We start from the raw sequence: 24,676 nt of genomic DNA on the forward strand, positions 1-24,676 counted from the left end.
CTCCTACCATCCTAACTCTGCTTTGATTTTCCACGTAGCACTTATTGCATAGTGATATGCTATGTATTATATACTATCTTAACTTTTCATTTTTCTACTAACCACCCACCCCAACCCTCAAAATGTAAGCTCCATAAACACAGATGATATTTGCCACTTCTTTTTTACTAATACATCTCAGTATTAAGAATGGCATCTGGGCTTCCCTGGTGGCGCAGTGGTTGAGAGTCTGCCTGCTGATGCAGGGGACACAGGTTTGTGCCCCAGTCCGGGAAGATCCCACATGCCACGGAGCGGCTGGGCCCGTGAGCCATGGCTGCTGGGCCTGTGTGTCCGACGCCTGTGCTCCACAACGGGAGAGGCCACAACAGTGAGAGGCCAGCGTACCGAAAAAAAAAAAAAAAAAAAAAGAATGGCATCTGGTGCATTCCTGGTATCTAATACATATTTGATAAATCAATGAATGAACGAATAAACCAAAGTAATATAGAGGACTCGGAAATACATGCATATGTGTGTGTGTGTGTGTGTGTGTGTGTGTGTATCTCACTGCAGTGGTATTACAAATCAATAGTGAAAGTGAGCCATTCAACAAATGCTGCTAGAACAATCAAGGAGAAAACAAGTTTTGAATATTAAGACCCAAAAAGGCCAAAGTGTAAAGGAAATCATGAAAGGAAAAGATTGAGGGACTTCCCTGGTGGTGCAGTGGTTAAGAATCCACCTGCCAATCCAGGGGACACGGGTTCGATCCATGATTCAGGAAGATCCCACACGCCACAGAGCAACTAAGCCCGTGCGCCACAACTACTGAGCCTGCGCTCTAGAGCCCGCGAGCCACAACTACTGAGCCGCGTGTCACAACTACTGAAGCCAGCGGGCTTAGAGACTGTGCTCCGCAACAAGAGAAGCCACCACAATGAGAAGCCCACACACCACAACGAAGAGTAGCCCCCTCTCGCCGCAACTAGGGAAAGCCCGCACACAGCAATGAAGACACAACAAAGCCAAAATAAATAAAATAAATAAATTTATAAATGAATAAATAAAATTATTAAAGTTATGAGAACTAAAACAATTTTTAAAAAGAACAGATTGATATATTTGACTATATTCTTTTTTGTACATTTCAAAACAAAAATTTCACAAGCAAAATGATGAGCCACAGGATCAAGGATATTTAAAATAAGGTACCATTTCACATTCACTTTCCAGAACATAAAGAACTCTGACATTATGGCAAGTATTGGTGACCTAGTAGAGTAATGGAAACTCAAATTACACAGTACTACAAGAGGATAAACTGATGTAATTTTAAAGGGTAGTTGGTACTATCTCCTCGGAGTTGAAGATGGATATACACACCTTATGATCCAAAATTTCACTTCTAAGTATTCAACCTCGAATCACCCTTCACTACTTTATTCCTAGTATATGCACACCAGAATACCCAAGAATGTTCGTAACTGTTTTGTAAAGTTGAACAAGTTGAATACATCTTAAATGAGTATCAACATGACAACAAACGAATTATAGTATAAAGAATGAAATTATATACTGTATGGTAAAGTGAATCATGTAGATCCACATAAAAAACTTGGCTAAACATAAAAAAAAATGTTACACAGAAAATGTTGCAGAATAGTGCTAGCAACACAGTACTATTTATACAGAACAATGGTTTTCAAAGTGTAGGCTGGGGATCCCTAGGAGTCCCCTATTCCGGGTCATAATAAAACTAAGATGTCATTTGCCTTTTTCACTCTTGTTCTCTCTCAAGGATAAAGTGGAGTTTTCTAGAGACTGCATGCAGAAACAGAACCATGATAATCCAGCTGTCTTTTATTAAGCCTAATATTAAAAAGATTTGCAAAACAATGTAAAACAACGCCACTCTTTAAGTGTTTTTTTTTTTTTTTGGTCTTGGACAGTATAGTTATTCTTTCATTAAAATGTTATTTATGTTAATAGATGAAGATTTATTATTATTAAATATATTAATACATATTTAAATATCAGTTTAAATTTTAAATAAGCAAATATTTATAAATACAACCCACATAAACAAATTCTTTGGTGTCTGCAATAATTTTCAAGAGTATAAAGGGGACATAGAATAAAAAAGTTTGAGAATTGCTGATGTGGAATCAAAAATGTACAGAACTAGAGCATGTAACAAGTATGTGTATATACATATATATCTCCCTATGTACATAAACTGGTCAAACTACATAGGCATAAAAAGTAAACTCACAGGAGGGGTCACCTACGGGGTATGAGTAGATCAGACTTAACGGGATACCTGGGTGCCTTCAAATGTGGATTATTTTTTCTTTAAAACAGAAACAGGAAATCCAGATTCAGAGCAAATACGGCAAAATGAGGAAGTACATGCATCTTTGTTTTTCAATTTTATTAACTTTCCTGTATAACTGAACCTTTGGGGGTAGGAGCAATCTATCATTTCCTCTGTAAATCTATTTTCTACAATTTATTCCCCTTTACTACCATTATTTTTCCCTTTCGATTCCTGTGAAGTCCTCTGTTTGCAAGTTGCTTCTCTCCCTAAAGCAGCAATTTAACAAACATATTAGCTGAGATTTAAGCTACAAAAGTTTTTTCTCCTTTCTAAGTGAATATGAAATTTAAATGACAATGGCTGAAAGAATGATAAGAATTTTACAGATGAAACTATGGATTTATGACCTCATATGACTCACATCACATAACATAAATCTGATGCTATTAAAAAGATTTTCCACTAATAAAAATTAATTTCAATATGAACTGTTGACACTAATGAAATCATCAAAAATACTGGTTTTAAATACTTTTCATCTATAACTATATAATCTATATGTATAGTATTATTCCACAGGAAAACAGAATATTTCAAAGCTGAACACGGTTGAGCAATACAAATTATCAACGTGACAAAATTATAACGTTTTAAAGTAAAATACAGTTACTCATTAATTCAGGAAATACTGAGTCTCTGCTATATTCTAAGCCCTGGAGATATAAAGACACAAGACAGACAAGTACTCTGCTCATTCCAGAAGGTAGACAGAAAGTCAAAGTGAACAAATGCACAAAATAATTCCCAATCATGATAGACACTGAAAATTAAGAAATAAAGAAAACAAAGTGGGATGTTGTGATTTAAGAAAATGACTGGGTGGGGAGACTTGTAAAGATTCAGTGGACAAGGGAAGATCTCAGAGGAGGTAACATTAAAGCTGGTACACTAAGTGATACCAGAGCAAGTAGCCATACAAAAATCTGTTGGCCAGAATGTGACCTATTTCAGAACAATAATAAGAACAATGTGGATGAAGAACCAATGAACAAGGCTGAAAACAGTGCAGGCTGAAGTCAAATGCTAGGTAAGGGCTAGACCATGTAAAGCTTAGATTTTATTCTGAAGGTAGTGAGAAGCTATCTGCAGGTTTTAAGCAGAGTTAACAAGATCTGATTATCCTTAACTGCTTTGTGAAGATAAGAAGGACAACAATAGCAAGAAGAAGGCCAGTTAGGACACCACTGAAAGGGATAATGGGAGTGGCAGCAATGGAGATGAAGAAAAGTTGAGGTATTTGCTTTATCTTGGAAACAGAACAAAAGTACCTGACGGATTGAGCGTAGGGGGTGAGTGAAATTGAGGAATCAATGAGGACTCCTAGACTTTTGATGAAAATTAATGATTTCCTATTTGAAATATTATTTCCTTAATTTTTGTATTGTTAGCTATTTCCACAAAACTGATATACCACAACCACTCCAAAATGCAGTGGCTTGAAATAACAATCATTTATACTTTCTCCTGTGTCTATGAGTTCGTTGTACTCCAGGCTTGGAGTCAAGCTTCCGGTTGGGTCTGGTTTACTCCACATCTCCCTCATCCTCTTTGGACCAACGAGCTCGCCAGAACATGTTCTTCTGAAGTTAATGAGACACAAAAAGGACAAGCCCAATCACTCATGCACATGTTAAGCCTCTGTTTGGGTAACGTCTACTAACATCCCACTGGCCAAAGCAAATCACATGGCTGAGCCAAAATCAAAAGGCAGAGAAGTACACTTCTCCTCTAGCAGAAGGACTGCAATATCACATGGCAAAGACCAAGGATACATGGAGAAAAGAAGAACAAAAGCAAATAATTCAATCCACACCAGTTTCTATATATTCAAATCATGAGTCACAACTGTAGAAGGTCACCAGTTTTTGGAATGTTCCAAATCATTTCTCAAGATAACCACAAGTAAGATATAATTAGTTCTCTTAATTAATACCTATTTTTATTAAGTAATTACGTGAACATATTCAAATTCTACTTTATTACCAAAGACTATATTTAGCTACACTACATGTGTTGTAGAAAAAAAATGACACTAGGGATATTTCTGAGATTAAGATAACATGAAAGAAACTGATTTGAAATTTAAAACAATTGTATAGTATGGTCAAAGACATCACTAGAACAACTAGAGAGTAAAGACAGGCAACCAATCAGAATACACTTCAAAGATTTTTTTAAGGGGAAAAAATAAGTATTTACTTATTTTACTTTATAAAATCAAACCATTTCATTGTATAGAAGCCATTATACTTCATAGATATTTTCTAAAAAGCAAAATTGCTAAAAGCAAAATTGCTAAAAACAAAGTTAAGGGCTAAAAAACAAACTAAAAAAAAATCTGCAAAATATATAACAAACAAAAGGTCCATATCCTTACTATGTATATCAAGTTCTTACTAAACACTAAGAAAAATAAGACTATTCTTATTCATATCTCTCGTCGACTTTAACATTGTCTCATATGCTTAAAAATATTTCTTGAAAGAATAAATGAGCTTAATGTGTTCTGGTGAAGTTTGGAAACATGATACATACTTTAGATGGAAGAGAACCAAATTATGAAGAACTTTTAAAGCCAAGCAGAGAAATTTAAATTTGTTGTAGAGGTTATCACAGGCTCAGAGGAATGACCTAAAGAAAGCACTGTTTTACTACGGTTAATTGGCCAACTGTTACCAAAATGAATTACATATAGAGAGGCTAAGATTAAGTAGAGCACCCAGGAGATGATGAACAAAAATCCTAGATTAGGGGAAAAGAATTCAAGAAGCATTCCAAGAAAAAGATTAAATACCATAGAATAGAGAAATATAATAGAAAATAATCAAAGAAAACTCTAGAATCTAGCCTGGGCAGTGCTTCTCAAACTTCAATGTGCACAGAATTCACTTAGGAATCTTGTTAAAAGGCAGATTCAGTTCAGTAGATTCGAGATTCTGCATTTATAATAACCTTCCAGGTGGTGCCACTATTGTTGATCTTAAGATCATACTTTTAAGTAGAAAGGGTCTAGGAAATAAGAGTAATTATGGAACAACTTGGATAAGAGAGTCAGTTTTCCCAGAACCCAAGACAACGATCAAGCCTCATATTACATGCTTTCTTATCAGCCTGTGTCCCTCCTTCTTAGCACTTACCAAAGCTCCATTTTTACATTTATTTTTGTGATTATTTGTTCAATGTATTTCCCCCCACTGAGCTCAGTGTCCTGTTTGGCTCACCACTTTAGTCCTGTTATCTGGACATCAGCACACATCTGGCACATAGAAGGTGCTGATTATTTGTTTAAGAAATGAATGCGGCTTCCCTGGTGGCACAGTGGTTAAGAATCTGCCTGCCAATGCAGGGGACACGGGTTCAAGCCCTGGTCCAGGAAGATCCCACATGCCGCAGGGCAACTAAATCTGTGTGCCACAACTACTGAGCCTTTGCTCTAGAGCCTGCGAGGCACAACTACTGAGCCCGCATCCCACAACTCCTGAAGCTCACATGCCTAGAGCCCGTGCTCCGTAATAAGAGAAGCCACAGCAATGAGAAGCCCGTGCACCGCAACGAAGAGTAGCCCCCATTCACTGCAACTAGAGAAAGCCGCGCACAGAAACAAGGAACCAAAGTAGCCGAAAATAAATAAATAAATTTATTTTTTAAAAAAATGAATGAATGAGTCAACGAAGAGAAATGCTAAAAGAGATGCTGGATTGAACAGAGGAAGGTAAGTGAGAGACACTCCAGTGAAAAGATATATGTTGATCAGAATGAAGACAAAGGCTGTCAATGTAGATCTGATTGCTATCACATTAGACATGAGCACTGGTAGCCATGTAAGTAAAGGAGCGTATATACAAAGACAGAAGATCTAAGGAAGCTTTGTTGGACAAACAGCCAGATAGAACCTAGAGGAAGGGCCACCAAAGAATACAGTCAGACAGGAGATTCTGAATGCAAGAAAGCACAAATAATGAAGAAAGTCCTAACATATATCATCTAAAGATCGACTAAACATCGACTGAGTAGTGGATTCAGAAGCTATTATGCTTAAACATCTTTCTGTGAACATGTAGATGTAGAAGTCCGATTTTAGTACGCTAAGAAAAAATGAGGTGATAGGGAAGAAGTAGTAGTACTTGCATGTACAAATTCAAGATAATATAATAGCAAATTGGGGGGGAGATAAAAATTATAGTGTTTCTCTACTCAGAGAAATAGAAAACATGTTCACCTTTGCAAATGCCCACAGGAGCCAGGCTGGCATATATAAACAAATGAAGTAGTCTCGGGATAGAATAATAGAGAGTGGAGGAGACGGAATCAAATTAGAATGTGTAGGCCCCACATAAAGACAGCAGCTGACACAGCGCCACCAGATTATTGCTTCAAAAAAAGTGAAAAGCTAATACTGTCAAAATTTCCAATTTTTATTTTTCAAGAAAACCCCCAAATCTGGATAGGTGTGTGAAATTTCCTGAATTGGATAAAAAATATATTCAACCTATAGGGCACTACTTTACTCTTTCTGATCCAAATAAAGTCTGAGTTATCAAGAAGTAAATTTAAAAATGGCCAAGCAGAATTAAGAACGTGGTTGATGTTAAACAGTATAAATACAGAGCAATATGTTATGCCACTACAGAACTGATTAAATGTTGAGGACTAGTTCAGCAAATGTTAAAGGTACCAAGAACCAAAGGAAGCAGCACTTAGACATGAAGTATAAAAGAGAGAGAAAGGCTGTCTAGGGTAAAAGGAAAAGATTTTAGGAAGGGAAAGTGCAAGGGTTTGAATGCATGGAAGTCCATATCAAAGTCAAAATAACATAAGAGTTTGAAGCAACAGACAATTCAGTGGAAACTGACACTATTACACTAAAAGAAATGTAGAATTTTGATTATGAAAATTATATTTTCATTTATTTTATTCAAAATGTGAACTGTAAAGACACTTTTACAAGACCTTTTAATCCGACAATATTTAAGAACAGATAATGATGGTTATCTTAAATTGTCTTAGATATTCAAGACAGATAATGAAAAGGAAATATTTTGCCTTGAAAATACCCCACAACTGAGGGTAAGAAGGAGGCACACGTTCCAGTCCCATTCTGTTCTTTGCCCCTTTGTTGAGTTTGCCAAAAAAACTTGGAGTATACTCTTAATACTACAGTTAAGACAGAAGACAGACATCTGGCCATGTAAAACTATCTGGACCAATCCACATTCATACATGCTAAAGAGCAGACAGCAGGTTAATAAATTAATAATCACTGTACCAGTCTGGTCTGCATTTAAAACTGACCTAAGTGAAATAACATTTCGATTTCCTTTCTTATGCAAGCACTTCAGCTGTCCTTCAATCAGGTTCAAGCACATTCTAGATAGGTAAGTAGTATTATTCACTCCTTCAAATGATAATCATTTAGCACTTACCATATGCAAAGTGCTGTTCAAAGCGCTATGGTAAACATAAAATATTAATCAGTCATGAATAATGTCATGAAGAAACATATGCCTAATAGAGGAGATTACGGAACATGTATGCATAAATAATTACAAAAGAAGTTAAAAATCTAAAGAGATACCAGTGAAGAACTATAAAATGTTCAAGAGGGAGATAAAAATATTAGAAAGAAAATTTCACCATTCAAGGATTCTTATTCAACATAAAAACAAAGGTCACAGTCCAGTCTTCCAGCTCCCAGTCCTTTTCTAACAAGTCATTGCTGTCTTTCACCACTTTTCACACGACTTTTCTACTAAACTCTCAAAGTTTAGAGTCATTCATCCTTAATTCTTCATCATGATTTTATTCCATTTACACTTAATTTATGGTACCACTGAAGATGTTTAATTAATTCCTATCAACATTACACAGAACAAAATCTTTTTACTCGACTCGGAAAAATTGACATCACACACAGAAATGACTCACACCTGGCCTTGCAGATTGTTAACCAGAAATAAAAGAGAATGATATCCACTAGGAACAAAGCTTTGTACTTCCATTCCACATCCATCTGACTCTCCAAAAAAGACCCTTGGGGGTTCAAGGACCATGATAGTAAAGTTCAGAAAGAAGTTTCTGGTTGAAAAAATAACTATCTTCAGTTGTGCTTCTAAACCAATCACAGGATCTAAAACCACTAGCCCCTCCCTCATTCCATAACTTAGGTGCCTTGATCCTTCTGTCAAAAACAACTGGAATTTGTTTTACAGTTAGAGGACTACTAGGAAACTCTACCTCTAACATTAACTCTAGAAAAGACAATTCAACACAAAAGGCAAAGTTTTGCAATAAAAGCCTGAAGCGGGAGGCAGAATGAAAGAAATCAGCATAGCATTTGGTTCTCAAAACAAGTAAAAATGTAATTGTCATCAACTTTGTTCCACCAACAGAAACAGATAAAATATATATATTCTAAATGTAGTAACAATAGTTTTTCACTTTAACCAGCGAAGAAAAATGGAAAAGAACAAAAATAAGAAATTAATGTGTCTTCATTCATCATTCTCTTCAACAGATGATCTAATTCCATTTGTGTTAAAATGTTCATGTGCTGCTTCTACAGTAGGTATCTATATATTGATACCCGAAGTATCAATATTATTTCTTTTTATAGAAATAAGATAAATATTAGCCTAAGAACTTAAAGCTCCATGAAGACAGGGTATTTTGTCTGTTCGGTTCACTGATTTATCCACATCTGAATTCCACGTAACACACAGACAGTTCTCAATAAATATCTCCAGCTGAACTGTGCTTAAAACACAAAAGGCTCTCAATAAACATCTGCTGTAAGAATGAATGAATGGATGTCAGAAGAAATTTCTTGACAACTAAATCTCAGAATCAACAGACTATACTCTACCATGTCAGAAGAAAAAGAAGTAGCAATATTTAACATAAAGTTTAACATGAAGTTCCTTTCAGTCTTTAATTATCGTGAAGAAAATGTGATTTCAAAAAACTGGTAATTAACAAGTTACCACTTAGCTATGTGACTTCGTGTAAGAAGTTAGCTTGCAGCACTACATACTGTATCTAGTATCATTAAGGGTAAAAAAAATAGTGATAAAAAATTAGGAAGTAAAACTGAAGAAAAGCAGATAAAAAGCATTAATTACTGAATCACTCTGAAATTTCCCCAACTTTGTGGATCTGTGAAGAACTAAGATTTACCTTTATCAATTTTCTATTTCTATTAAATTGTTTCACACATGAATGTATGAAGCCATCAATATTATCAAGTGTTAGATGTTAAGAAAGTAACAATACACAAACTGGTTTGGGAGGTTGTTTTTGTCAAAAATGAAAAAAAAATACTTTTCTTTGTTTACATTTCATCTCCCATCATGTTATAATTACCTCCAGCTCTGTCTCCCTCAAAATATTGCAACTCTTTGAAAATAATTATCTTTTGCTCCATTGTCTACTTGTTGAATTACATCTAACCCTGCTTAAATAAAATTCCTATCAAAAATACATTCCTATCAAAATTCTCTAAAGGACTTATCTAACAAGTCAATCAGTCACTAATAAAACCCACAATGAAATCTTAACTATCTGTCCAAAAGCAGAGGCCTAGATCATCTAATGCCATAGACTATGTAAAAATATTTCTTTTTAACTTTTAATTGTGTTCTCATGTCTGCATTCGACTATGCTTATTTTACTGCTTCGCAGTCTTGAAGGACATGTAGCTCTGTGAATTATCAGAAACAGCTTTTCCAATATCAGAGTTACCTAATTTATTTAATGATTCATTACTTTAATGAAAAAGAAAGTGACCCAAGTTTTTGAAAGATCCAGTGGAAGATTAATAAGAGCACCAAAATGGTCCAAGTGGAAAAACTAGGCTTTCCCTCACCAAGTACAGACTGGGAATACAAAGTGATTAGCTCCTTCTGTCAATCAGAAAATCAAAATTAATAAAAATCAATTTACACACAGCTCTATTTGCTTCTTATTCCCCTTCAATGAGTAACTAAAATTCACACAGGAAAAAAAATTACAGAAAATCCATCTGAGTAGAAGGATCTTTTTCAAGAAAATCTCCGATACTATAGAGAAAGATTTGCTTAGAATCAGAATATATCAAAAATATACTTGACTTGATTTTAAATATTTAAAGGTATTAGAGGTATTAGAAATTTACATAGCTAATTCCAATAAAACAAATTGCATAATTACATAACTTAGTTAGACTAAGTTCAATTTAGACTATAAGTTCTTTGAAACATTTTCTAAGGTGTCAATAAATACAGTTTATGAAATTACTTATAAGAAATGAAAACTCAGCTCTTCAAATAGTGATAGCATCTCCAGAAAAAGCAGTAAGTCAAGAGGAAAAGAACTGTTTATGTACAGAGACTTAAGTCTCTTAAAAGTTAAGTTTAATATTAAAGACTGCATTATTGATTCCATACACAGTGATTCCATATTGAACACTGTCCATCAAACCTGGCATCTCATACTTGTGATACAGGTATTGCCTAACCTATTTCCTCATTAATTTAAGAATGATATAACAATTCTAATGCTGATTTTGATGGCTAACAGCCGAAGATAACAGATTTGCCCCGAGTTTTACTGGACGGCACTTACACATTAAAAAGTCTGCAAGAATACCACACCTCTCAAATTAAGTTTCTTCAGTGCTTCACGTTCTGTTACTAAACAAGTAGAAGATATACTTTTAATCCATATCCTTCCAATACAAAGCTTAAATTTTATTTCCTTCAACAAAGTAAACAGGTGTATTCATAACCACAGATTATCCCCAAATATACAGCGGTAGTAAAAGCACTGGCAAAGTTAAGAAACAAACAAACAAACAAAAACTAAAAAAACTTTAATTTTTGCACAGAAACCAGAACACCATGACATTCTTATTGTTACCTTTTAAATGCTTCAGCTGGGTTTCTCTCACATTCCCCGGGCTGTAGGAGGCTCTGAACTGCTGGATCCCTTAGCTTGTCCTCATATCCTTGGAGAAGTCCACTGCGGCAGATCTGGGCAACCAGACCTCTAATAAACCCTCCAACACACAAAGTATCAGAGTCCTGGGCTTTGCAGAAATGAAAGGCCAAAGCCTGGCGATGTAAACCTCTCTGCAAGCTTGTAGGTGAACTTGGCCACAACAGCTCAGTGCATAAGGCTGTCTTGCCACTGCCAGGCCCTCCTACCAATAACACACCCCAGGCAGCTCCTTTTCCAGAGACAACACTAGCATTATTCCCAGAATTCACTACAAGGGGTGGTGTGTTGACAGCACTGTTGCAGCAGTTAGTTTTCTCCTGGAGGCAATGCTGAAGCTTGTGGAAAACCCACTCCCTACAGTAAAACTGCTTCCCCTGCAGTAAACTCGTTTGAGCCATTTTGCAGACTTTCTCTTCCCAAGGATTAGTCATAATAGGTTTCTTAGCGTCAACATTTGCTAGAATCTGGGCACATCAACACAGGTCTTTACATCCATTAGGACGTAACTTGCGTATTAAGTTGACTTTGAATGACAGAGTAACCAGTTACAGTCAAATTCAACAGCCACATAGTCCATCTGCCAACAGAATGTTCATGACTTGATTTGGCTCTTTATTCCAGATAATCAGCAGAGAATATATTAGTTTATATGAATTGTTGAACTGATGGAAAACTGCCTGGTTCCGAACCTTGGCCAACACTTTTCCTATATCTTGATGGGTCGCAAAACTCCATGGTTACATCTGGAGTTCATGTGATTGTGGATGTTTCAAGTATGCAGATGAGACAATACATCTGGAAAACTGAAGAGAAAGCCCAATCTTTCAATTTGTACAAAATGCTTTTCCAGATCGCAAGCGTTAAGTCTGTATCTGAAAATTAGATGCAGAAAAGGTGTCCATTATAGTAAATGCTACCAAAGAGATTACATTTATACAGTAGATTGTTAGCGCTCTCCTCCTTGTTGAAGGATAGTCACTCAAAGTACTAGACCCCGCCAGTTTTAAGTATACGGGCAACTGCCAGGGAGGGAACTGTTTCAGATTACTGTCTCTTATGTGGCAAAAATGGCAAACCACTGTTAACACCTCCTTAATTCAAAGCATTCATAAAATGCATTTTTCAAGATAGATTCTTAGTGAACCTGTTCACAGGCTTCTCGGTTTAAGATGTCCAGGTAATCAATAATTCCCACCAGTAACTAAAATAAAACAAAAATATATCAGTGCAAAATATCACATGCTAAAAGCTTACTTATCAAAGAATACAATTTACCAGTTACAGTAATCTCAAAAATCCATACACTTCATCTTTGGCACTTTCAAAAAGTTGGAAAACTACCCCAAAATCATAATTACATTTTCCTTTCTGTATTTTTCTGCCTCTATAGTTAGGCTTCCCAAACAGCTACATTTTAATCAAGTTACCCTGGATTTTTAAAACCTCACTGTAGAAAGGAGAAAAAAAAAAAAAAAAGACTTTAGGCACATGCAGTAACATCCTTAACTCTAGCCAAAAAGGTCTTTCCGACCAGCTTGGGAGAACAGCGCCAGTTCAGGAAGCTCCATTAACTTGCACAGCCCAGCCAGTCAAGGGCTCTGTTTACGCGACTAGCCACACTTCTTTGTTGATAGTTTGCAAAACCTAGGGGGTGATTATCAGGGTTGTGGCTAGATGGGAATGGGTTGGAAAGAAAAAAAGGCGGTGAGCTTACGTGAATGATAAATCCAAACACAAGTACTATGGGAATCCTTCCTTCCTCTGAGCCGAAGGGGGGAACGTTTCGGAGGGGGGTTAGGAATGAAAAATCTACTACTGTGGCCGGAGAAAAGGCTGCGGGGCAGACTGTCCTCCAGGCAGGAAAGGGAAAAGGAGCAGAGGGCTTCAGGACTGGTGGGTGTTCGCCTACAGTTCCGGCCTCTAGTTTCAGCTGATAGACAAAAGGAACTCCGGGATTCCCAGCGACGGGAACCACCTTTGGTTTCAACAGCCCCAAGGAGCCACAGGGGGGCCACCTTGGAGAGGCCACGGACGGAGGTGCAGCCTCCACACCGAGGTCTTCCTTCCAGAAGGCTGGGAACGCCTCGACACCCCGCCCCGCCCCGAGATCGGGGTGTGTCTTTTGAAGGGGGAGGGGGTGCCCGACGTCCTTGCCAATCCTTGAGGAGGGGTCGCCTCCGGTCGGCGTCCAGCTCCGCGCCCCTACCCCGGGCGCCGCTCCCGCCCCCGCCCGGCCCGCGGCGGAACGACGGGAGAAGTCGGGTCTGGGGCCGGAGGCTGGACAGGGTGGCTGGGTGGGTGGGTCAGGTCGTAGCCCCAGGCACATGTCCCCAAGAATCCGACCTGAGCGTGGGGCCTCGCTTCCACCGCCGCCGCCGCCGCCGCCCCTCGGTTACCTCGGTCCCGGCCGCCGCCGCCGCCGCCGCCGAGGACTCAGCTTCAGACACTTGCTTCGCTGAGAAGCCGCCGCCGCCGCCGCCGCCAGCGCTCCCCAGACTCCAACTGCAGCCGCTTCCTCCGCCCGGCCCGGAGCACGCTCCGGGTTCCAGATCCTCCTCTTGGCCCCCGGCAACTGCCAGTTCCAGCTGCCCCAGCAGCCTTGGCTGTGCTCCTCCCAGCCCCCAATGGCCAACCGCCGCCGCCGCCGCCGCCGCCGCAGCCGCCGTCGTCAGGGCAGTGACTGTCTCAGGCAGCCCCGGACCGGCCGGCTCCGCCCCGCCCAGCGGCCCCGCCCCCTCGGCACAAGCCCCGCCCCTCCCGGCCGCAAGGCCTTTCTTCGGCCGCCGGCTCCGCCCCCTTGCCTCGCCCCTCCCCCACCGCGCCGTCCAGTCGCCGCCCGTGCCTGGGCGTGTGCAGCCGCCCGGGACCCGCTGCCTGCGCAGCGGGGAGACCTTTCTGGGGGCGGCCTCGGGGCTCCGCCTTTCTCGGGGACGGGGGCGGAGAAGGGGGCGGGGCTGCGTTCTCGCGTCCCCGAGCTCACGCGAGTCGCTGCCCCCCCTTCACCAGTCGGCCCTGAGCCTTTCTTTGTCTTCCAGGCTGAGGGACTCCGCTGGTTTGGGGGCCGTGTCCGATGCTAGGAGGGGCAGTTGAGCTGGGAGAGTTGCCCCTTGCCACTCCCTTAACCCTCTTGTCCCCAAAGGCCACTCCAGGCCCGTTGTATTCCTCAGTCATCCGGGTCCCCTTTCAATCTATTAAATTCCGGTGATGCTTTAACCTTCTCAGTCCGGGGCTAAAAGAAGCAAGTAAAGACCGGGTAGAAGGTTGTAAAACTAAAAATCGTAGGGGTGTGGGGCGATGTTCCTACCTGCCTCATGTGAAGGACATGGCCAGATGGAGGAAAGCAATCACGATTGGGTCTCAGGCCCTTGCCCTTCTGGACCGATTGATTACTTACAGAGGCCACTATATGAGAAAAAGACCATGGTCGAGGTCAGAATGCAGAATAACATGAACTGCCCTAGAGGACCTGACCACAGGGCAGTTACTTTTGAACTAGACAAGCCAGTTGTTTGCATTCATGTGGACCTGGATTAGATCCCAAATTTCTGCTGGGAAAGTACTGTCAACTGATGGAGTAGGAAATGTATCTTTATTATTTTATTATTTATGCTAAAACTATGAGCTTTCCTCCCATTCTCCATTAATTTAAATGTGCTTATTTCTTAAATGTTGAGCCAGTCTCCCATCTGTTTTTAGGAATTCCAAAGTTTAGCTCTCACTCTTAACTAGAAAAATGGATTGTGCTTGTGCTTACTCTTCCATTCTGTTTATTCCCTGGCTATCCATGGCATTTGAGGTTTGTTGATCTTAATCTTTAACTTTAACACATTTGTTGCAAATTCTGAGATTCTTTTCCAAAACACAAGCAAAAAAGGCAGAAGAGTATAAATCCTCAAGAATTAGAGTGTTGAAAATTGATTTTTAAAAAGATACAATTTTGATATTAGTTTGCTTAAGCAATTTTAATTACCACTTAACTTGTTTTCCATACATTATTGTCATTGGAAAAGTTGCCTCCTTCAGTTTCATGGTTGTAAAATTATATGTTTGGAGAAAATTTTAAATAAGAGATATGTACATCGTATAATCATTTCCATTAAACTATTTGCTAATACAATAATTAAAATAATTTCTGCACAATAGGGAGAGAAGTTACAGAAACTTTTGATTTAGTGAGCCTATTTTTTTAAGGTAACTAACCATCATGGAATGGCTTTTTTCTTTCCCTAACAGAAAAACTTCTGAAAAGCAGGGACTGTGCCCTCCACACCCCTGTAGGTATATAGCAAGTTTCCTTGCATGTAAAGCATGTCTGTTCCTTTTTGTCACACTCACTTACTTAGAGACTTACTACAGGTATGGTATTATGCTGGGCATAGTGCTAGGTTATAAAGATGGATGGACACAGATGGCAAAGGAAACTTGGGACTGCTCTAGCCATTCTTTCTTGTCAGAATATCCATTTATCTCACCAGTTTTTGATATGAAGCAATGATGTTTTTTAAGCTCTTTACAACTCCTCTCGGCCAAATTACTGTCTCTCTCACCAAAAGTCTGAAATCTCCACTGTTTAAAAAAAAAAAAAAAAAAAAAAAAGTCTGGCTTAGTGGGCCTATTTATTGACCAAGCCAGGACATTTTTGAGAACAAAAAGACAATAAAAACAATTAAAATTGTATAATTCTTAGATATTTATTGACTGAAAACTTGGTTCTATTGTATTTGACAGAGATATTCTACACTGAAATCTCCACTGTTAAAAAAAAAAAAAAAAAAAGTCTTGCTTAGTGGGCCTATTTATTGACCATACCAGAGCATTTTTGAGAACAAAAAGGAGACAATAAAAACAATTAAAATTGTATAATTCTTAGATATTTATTGACTGAAAACTTGGTTCTATTGTATTTGACAGAGATATTCTATTTAAACATTATTTTTCAAAAAATAACAATAAAATATATATTAAAACATAAATATATATTCACATACCAAATTTTACAAAACATCTTTCTACCAATTACCTGAATGCTAAAAATGACATAGACAGAGTATTTATGTATTTACTCTCAGTGCATTTTCACATACTTTAATCAATTTCATAGCATATTTTCTCCACCATCAAGTACTGGTATTTTTCTAAAGAATGCAGTTTCTTAAATATGATTTTCCTTATTTTTAATTTGTTCATAAAATTGCCTGAAATCTTCTTCACAGTTGCATAAATTTGAAATTATTGACACCTTCAACTAATGCTTCTCGGTGGACCATAATAATTCTAATTGAAAAATTTTCCTGTAAGTACTGAGGTACCTAGTAAGTTCAAAGCAAACTCTGATAAAGAAAATATATTCTTATAAAATACATTCTAATTTCTTTTCTTCAGCTCAAATGTACAATTTTTTCAGCTCAAATCTTTTTTGAGTGTGTGTTTTTTAAGAGTAACATCTTTCAACAAATATTTTTACAAAATAAAGCTCCTCATAAATTTTCTTTATATATGTTAATGTTGACACTTTCAATTAAACTTAGATACTGCAAAATTATATGTCTTCTGATTTTTAACCCATTTGGATACAAAATATAATTTTATCCAATTAAAAACAGCAGCTCCATCAAGATTCTCCCCACAAGTTGAGATATCCCAAAGCCCAATTATAAATTTAAAAATGGGGTCTTTTATAATATTTGTACTCTCATCAAGTAATACATTTAATTCCTTCTTTGACTTGTAGAGATAAATTTCAGTATCTTCCTCTTTGAAACCTTTGTTTTCAGTAATTACGATACTTTAAAAATCTGCAGAAGACGAACACTTTGATTTTGGAGTTTCAGTGATTCTAAATGAAATGCTGTGAAAATTTAGAGGACTCATTTTAGTCCTCTAGTTTAACTAGTGTAGGTCACTCAGGTTTATTTACAGAGTAATTCATCTTTTTTAATTGAAGTAGAGTTGATTTACAATATTATATTAGTTTAGGTGTACACATTCAATATTTTTATAGATTATACTTCATTTAAAGTTATTACAGAACAATGGCTATATTTCCCTGTGCTATACAGTATATCCTTGTTACTTATCTATTTTTTACATAGTAGTTTGTGACAAAGTAATTCTTTAAGTAGTTATCACTGGCAGTCTTTCAGATTATGTCACAAATTTAAAGAAAGCTGTTCATTGTAAAATCATTCAGCCTACTTGATATATGCTCTATTACAGGGTGACTCAGCCTCTGTTTCATGTATTTCAGATATACCTTACCTTTAATTTTCCGCGTTTGCCACTGATTCTCAGAAGTGGCAGCCTGGTGAGTTCATGCATGTCAAAGGCAGCAGCAGCAGGCCAGGTCACACCTGACTAGCACACCAAGTACCTGGTAGGATCAGCAAGCTTGAAAGGTTCACTGACTACTACCAAGACCAGGAGTTGGCTATACCTAGCCTCTCATATCAAGCTGAATTTTGTTTTTTCAGCTAGTATCCTGCACACTATTCTTGAGAGGAAGGGGTTAGTTACTTTGCATCTGGAAAGAGTCCGGAAAAGAGTTATTGCTGGCAGTCTTTCAGATTTCCCTGCAAATTTAAAGAACACTGTTCATTGCTAATGTATCTCACACACTATGAAACACGACCATGGTAGAAGCTGGAAATAAATATGAAGGAAGGTCTACTAAACCTATTCCAGATTATTTTAATACTACTAATAGTAACAGTGCTTGGTTTACACAAACGTGCACAAGTTATGTTAGTTATGTTAATTGGACTTGATGTGGCCCTAGACTATAGAAAGCCTTTGATTGACAAAGTAAGCATAATGATAGGAACATCCAGCTGCGGCTGCCTTCTTAAATACCCTTTTTAAAAGAATGCTTATTTAAGCCTTACATGTTAAAATTACTGTTGCCAGCTGTATTTGTTCCTGTTCTTGAAGACAAGCCTAAAAAGTGTTTTTTACTTACAAAATGTGTAAGGTATAGGCCTTTCTTTCAAAGAATTAAACAAACTCCAAAATAAGATCTATTTTGCAGAATTACCAGCCAAGGGGAATTCAGACACACTAGCTGTGGTTACTGAGTAGCTGCTTACAAGGCTCCACCTTATCTACAAGCTTTCAGAACAAAAACTCTCAATAGACTCCAAAATTACACCTACGGTACACATGACAGAATGAATCTGGAATTCATCTTCTGGTCCACCTCTCAAATACAGCAAGGAATTTAAAGAAGCAAATTAAGGTCCTCTAAAATATGTCCCTCCAATGGATTCTTATAATTGCATTTTCCTACTTTTTCTTCTATAAGCCGATACCCAACCACAGAGTCACCATCATTCTTTTATCAAATCTTTCATCCTAATAAAGGTCATTCATGAAGTAGTCTCTGAACCTCATTTTAAACATATGAGGACAGTCGAAACTGATTTAGCAATATTACCTTCCTGACTCCCATGTCACATGGTTATATGTAAAAAATAGCAATAATTAGATATAATTATAGTAACTTGAAACTAATGCTAAATGTCATTGATCAAAGTAGACTTGCATAACTTTATTATGTCCACTATGCATTCTTTGACCAAATTACAGTGAAATATTAATATAATTAATCTCGATTTGCTGTACATAGTTATTAACTTGATAGGTTCCCAGGTAAATGAGAGATATTATTGTCCTCAGTCTCTCTGCTCTTCTAGAAGCATTCCCTATTTTGTCTTTTTCCAGGTCTGTTACTCACTAGGCCAACATGCCTTGGTATTAGCAACCTCTGGGAGATAGGTTTGTATTAATTTGGAAGATAAGTATTATATACTAGAAAGCATAAAAATAAGCTGAACGAAGCGTCTGTGGGAGTAACTCATCTTGGAAGGCATTTTTCTAAGGTCACAGAGGCTCCTGGGAATCCCACGCTTCCCATCCCACACACGTTGCCAGGGAACTCGTTTATATTAATGGTGATGGTGCAGGCAGAGACAGTTGTACAATATAGCAGTGCAGCGCCAAGAGGCCCATGGCAGGGCAGTTAACTTCCCAGAAAGCTCGTTTGTTTTATTTTTTCTCCATTAGGCTAGACGTCAAATGACCTCCAAAAGGTAATTGATAATTTCCTTAATAGTCAGTTTTATCTGGGTGCCTATATTTCTTGTTAGCACGCTTCAGTTAGCCTAAAATGTGATCATTCCTTTAGCTCGTCCCTTATGTGTTCATTTAATTTTGAGTAAGCCCTCTCTGTTTTTAAAAATTCTTCTGACTGAAAAATGTGACTAAAATCCCAAGTCTGGAACTGAATTGTTTGAGGTCCGCCATCTGCCAAGTCTTTTAACCATGAAACACAGCAAGCACCCTATCAGAGATGATCGCTATTCTAGAACCATACTGAAAATACCATCCCAAATTATTTTCTGAAAGGCACATGTATAGATCCCCATGCTCCTGAAAAAGGAAGCAATGTTTTTATGCATTTCTTCCAACTGTTAATGCTACCAGTCCAGAGTAGGTAGGACAGAGACACCCCCAAGGAACCATACCTGATGAAATTTACACGCTTAAGCAGGTGTCTCACCACTGTACCTGGTCTGACCTGTGACTTGCATTAACCAATGGAATGTGGCAGAAGTGATGTTATATTCACTCCAGACCTAGATCTGAAGAGGACTGGCAGCTTCTGTGTCCCGTCTTGGAATGCTCAACTTTGGGAATCACTATTGAAGAAGTCTGGCTACCCTGCTGAAGAGACCATGTGGAGAGACCACACAACAAGGCCACATGGAGAGGACTTGAGGTCAGATAGAGATTGTGGAGAGGTCCAGCCAGCCCAGCATCTTAGTTGGGCCTCCTGATGACTCCAGCCCCAGCTACCACTAACTGCAACCTCACGAAGAACCCCAGGTGAGCCCACTGGCAGCATTGTCCATCTGAGCCCAGTTGAACCACAGAACCATAAGAGATATCAAAATGATTGTTATTTTAAACCTCTAAATTGTGGAGTCATTTGTTATATAGTAATAAATAACTAAAACACTACCTGATGGAAATAAGAAATATCCTAGTGTTCTGCAATTACTACGTTATTTCTCTGTCTCTCTCTTCATCTAGTCTTTTGGGCAATTGAAATAGTTCTGAAGAACTGAAACATTATTTATACCATCCTAGTTTTCTATCCATTTGAGAACTAGAGAAATGAGACAGAAGTGAACTTTTAAAAATTTTATAGACTGAATGAGAATTTATATTTATTTCCAAGTTTCTTTTCTGCCCACTGCATATTTCTTATCATATTAGAAACCTTTACTCAACAAGAATATCTCTGATTCTAGCCTGTCAGACAGCCATATGATATTTTCAAACAAAAAACATCTGGTTCTAGCAAAGTGCCTTAAAATAAATGAGAATCAGAAGCTGCCCTCTCAATTTGCCAACATAGTTTTATATATAACTGGGATGGTGTGTCAGGGGGTAATCTAAATCAGAAGCACATAATCTCAATAATGTTGATTTAATTTCTGAATGCCTAGAGATTGACTACTTCAAAATTTAAAAAGAATAAAACATTTTGGTTTAGCATTAGCCTTAAGTAATAAAAAGGTTTTGTTTCATTTCTGTTTCTTTTTTCTTAGGGGATTCTATATTTTGCTAAGAACACATAATTAAGAAACTTATGCAGATAAAATATAGATCTAAATTTTGGGCGAACAAACTCATTAAAAATCAAAATTTTACTTTTAATGCTAGAATATCTAACATGGTGACAAACTGGTTTACCCAAGGATCATACCTTTATGTGAGAATCTCATCAAATTGGTTGTTATAATCAAAAAAGGATAATAAAACAATATTTTTCAATCAAATCAGGTGAACTGAGAGCTCAGAGGAGGTGGGAAGAGAAGTGGCCAACTTTATCCTAGGAGAGGTACACTTTGAGAAGGAGAAGTAATCCTTTTTTCTAAGAGTTCACATGGAAGAAAGAAAGGGAAATGGTTTGGAGATATTTTGAGAAGGAGTGTATCTGAAAAAGAGCATTGTCTGTAAGGTCAAATCATGGTTGAAACATTAGGAGGTTCACGGCTTTAGGGAAGTATAGTTTGGGTAAGGGTCACCACATACAGCTGCATAGACTGTTCACTGCACAACTGCAGGTTACACCATTCAAATGGACTATGATCCACTTCAAACGGACCAGATTGTATCAAGGTAATGAGTGCAGTTAGAGATTGTGTTTAAGCACATGTAACAGAACCCACATCCAATGGTTTAACACATAAGGGCTTGTTTCTCTTGTGTAATAAAAAGCCTGATGACATGGCTTATATAGTAGCTCAACAGAACTTGGGAAGCCCCCTTCATCTTTCTCTCTGCCATCCTAAGTATCTTTACTTCATTGTCAGCTCATGGTAGTATGACCAACCTGTCCTGGTTTTAAAACTGAAAGTAACACACTGAGAAACCTCCTTAGTTCCTGGTAAACCAGGACAGTTGGTGACCCTACATAGTCTCAGTATGACATTCTACCTCCAGCTTCTCATATCCATTGGGGCCAGGAAGAAGATGAGGGGAGAATTAGGGAATAAGAAATGGGTGGCACCTATATCAGGAAAGTAAAACTTTCCCTCCCAGTAATTCTCAGCACACATCTAATTTACCAGAACTACAGAAAGTAGGCTGGGAAATAGATTGTATTAGCTAGACACATTGCTGCCTTGAAAAAAAATCAGGGTTCTATTGTAAGAAGTAGAGACAGTTCATTGTGAAGACACTTAGTAATATCTGAATAGCTTTGTGACTTTCTCTAGGAATGCTCAGCATCCTTGGAGCAAGAATGAAGAAAGCAGACAAGGAGGGCAAACCAGGGCTGGGGATTGTCAAAGAAAAATAGCAGAAGGCTAAGGAAACACATTATTTTCCTATATGTGTGTCATTATTGAAATGGCCCATTATGCAGTGCATACTGGGGAAGAAGTTCAATAAAGCTAGGCAGGACGTCACCTATTAAGAAAAATGATAGAAGACTAGAAGTTTATAATAAAATATCGATTCTTTTTAAATCCTAGGGAAAAAATTGACATGAGAAAGTGAATAATTTCTTTCATTTAATTGGCATCAGATTATTTCCCTTCAACTTAATATTCACCAAGTAGTTCTATTTTATTTATTTTAACATTCTGAACCTTAGGGAGGAAATTTTACTAGAATTTGTCTTAAAATTATGATATTTCTGTTACACTGATAATAAATCAATAAAGACATTAACAGTGAAAATCTAATATAAAAACAGGTGGTGAGTTGATAACTGAAAGATTTTTTTAAATTTTATTTTAATGAAAATGCATGAGGAAAGCTAACCATTTTAATGTCACATGACAACTGAATAAATCATGGATTGAAGAGCAGCACCATTTATCTGTAAACCATCAGTGACAAGTGAATTGAGATCACCTTCTATTTAAGTTAGACCACACTTAAATTCATATTATATGCATTCATTCAGACAGGGAATAAACAGGTCAAAGAAGATATAGAATAAATGATCTAAATATATAATTATTTTTAAGTCAAGACACAGTGATTGTAAAGTGATCAATTTCTCAGAGGGAGAATTCTCCCCCAAGAGAGCTTTTAAAAGTTCAAATTGGAGATTCTATATGTTTGCATAAAGAAAGTCAAGAAATTCCACTGACAATGTTGTAAGAATTTGGGCTGAAGAAAAATAACAAGGTAAGCTTACTAGGCCCTTAAAGAAAGCAATTGCCTGTCAATGTAATATGTGTATCCTGGTTTGCAGTCTGCTGAGGCAGGTAACCCTTTTGCTTCTCAATCTAGAGAACAAGATTTCCTAGATTTAGGCTCTATTTCCTACATTGGCATAGATCAATTTTACCCCCACAGGATTTCTTACTTTTCTGTGCCAAGGAGGAAAAATCAAGAAAAAAGAGAAATCAGGTGATAATAGGGCAGAGCAAATATTACCTGCAAAAGTGGCTACCTAACCCTGAGAAGCTGAATATGAATTTAGGCCTGTGAACTCTTGTACTGATAAAAATAATCGTGGAAACTTTGACTTCTTCAAAGGAAGCAAAATCTCTATATAATTTTTACTTAATAAAATTTATTTTTAAAATATATCTATATATATTTTGCAAAGGAAGGAAGGAAGGAAGGAAAGAAGGAAGAAAGAGGGCCATTGCTGAGAACAAGTGATTTCTGACCATAATCTACCCCATTATTTATTTCCAATATGGGCAGTAGGGTGGTTTCCATTTCCCATTAAATATATTTTTATTACAAAATATTGTAAAATAATACATTTTTCTGAAACTCAATGTTAAGTCCTTTTGACTTCGAGAGCAGAAGAGAGATATCATCAAATGTTGATAAATAGTCTCCTTTTTTAACACATTTGTCCAAAAGGCTCTGTAGTAAAGGGAAAAGTATTTCAAGGTGAACTTGCTTTTTGTCTCTAAACCAGTTTTTTGTGGAGTGTTAGATTTTTACCTAACAGTTATCTGTTGCTACATCACATACCCTAACCTAAAAAGTGGCTTAAAACCACACTAATTTATTATTTCTCACAATTCTCTGGATCAGCTGAGTGGTTCTTCTGCTGGTGTCCCCTGGGCTCCCTCATTTAGGTGCATTCAGCTGATTTCACTCCCATGTTTCAGTCATCATTCTTTGGCTGCAAAGAATGAGGTGGCCTTCTCCCCAGGCTTCTTCATAGCAAGGTGGCCTTGGAGTACAGTGAGAGCTAAGGCAGAATCTGGAAAGCCTCTGAGGCCTTGCTCTGGAACTCACCCAGCATCCCTTGTGCCAAATTTTATAAGTCAAAGAAATTCACAAGGACTGATTCAAGATGGGGGAAAGACTCTACCTGTTGATGGGATGGTCCTGTTTCTTTAAGTATGACAAATAGAAATCTTTAAGAATTTGACAAACAACATAAACTCTCCACCAGAAGAAAAAAAATGTACACATACACAAAGTCTGTGTTAATTTTAAAGGAATGATACCCTTCTATGTCCTAGGACTCCAGATTAAGAAACTAAGAAATTCTGATTTAAACAGCTTCTCCTAAATTCAGTGTGCCACCTAACAGAAATAAACAGGAATACAGTCAAAACAAATTTTTAAAGTATGTCCATCTGCACTGACATTTTTCTCAGTGTTAGGTTTTGTATTTATAAAAAATTATGTTTTTACTCAACAGGACTTTGGGGAGTTAAGGCACAGAAAACATGAATATCACAGTTGAACATAGACTGATAATTTGTTTGACTTTGAATGGAATGTCACTTATATAAATTAATACATAACAAAAGACAATATTCTCTTTTCTAGTTCTATAAAGATGTTCTTATT

At 37.5% G+C, this 24,676-nt stretch overlaps 1 protein-coding gene across 5 annotated transcripts in view; it reads right to left on the minus strand.

Annotated features, from left to right (window-relative positions):
* Positions 1 to 13,988, minus strand: part of ANKRD50 (ankyrin repeat domain containing 50) — a 44,411-nt gene extending 30,423 nt beyond the window's left edge. Inside the window, exons 1-2 of one of the 5 annotated variants that reach the window (XM_081227998.1) lie at positions 13,729 to 13,988; positions 11,252 to 12,135 (exon numbers count right to left, since the gene is read on the minus strand). In XM_081227998.1, the coding sequence (XP_081084124.1) occupies positions 11,252 to 11,763 (512 nt within the window). In that variant the 5' untranslated portion in view covers positions 11,764 to 12,135; positions 13,729 to 13,988. Of the gene's footprint in view, positions 1 to 11,251; positions 12,205 to 13,046; positions 13,068 to 13,675 lie in introns of those variants that run through there. The other 4 variants (XM_081227995.1, XM_081227996.1, XM_081227997.1 and 1 more) reach the window with 4 other exon arrangements.
* Between the last annotated feature and the right edge of the window lie 10,688 nt (positions 13,989 to 24,676).

Source organism: Mesoplodon bidens, assembly GCF_964165515.1.
Source record: "Mesoplodon bidens genome assembly, chromosome: 1".
NCBI classification, from domain to species: domain Eukaryota; kingdom Metazoa; phylum Chordata; class Mammalia; order Artiodactyla; family Ziphiidae; genus Mesoplodon; species Mesoplodon bidens.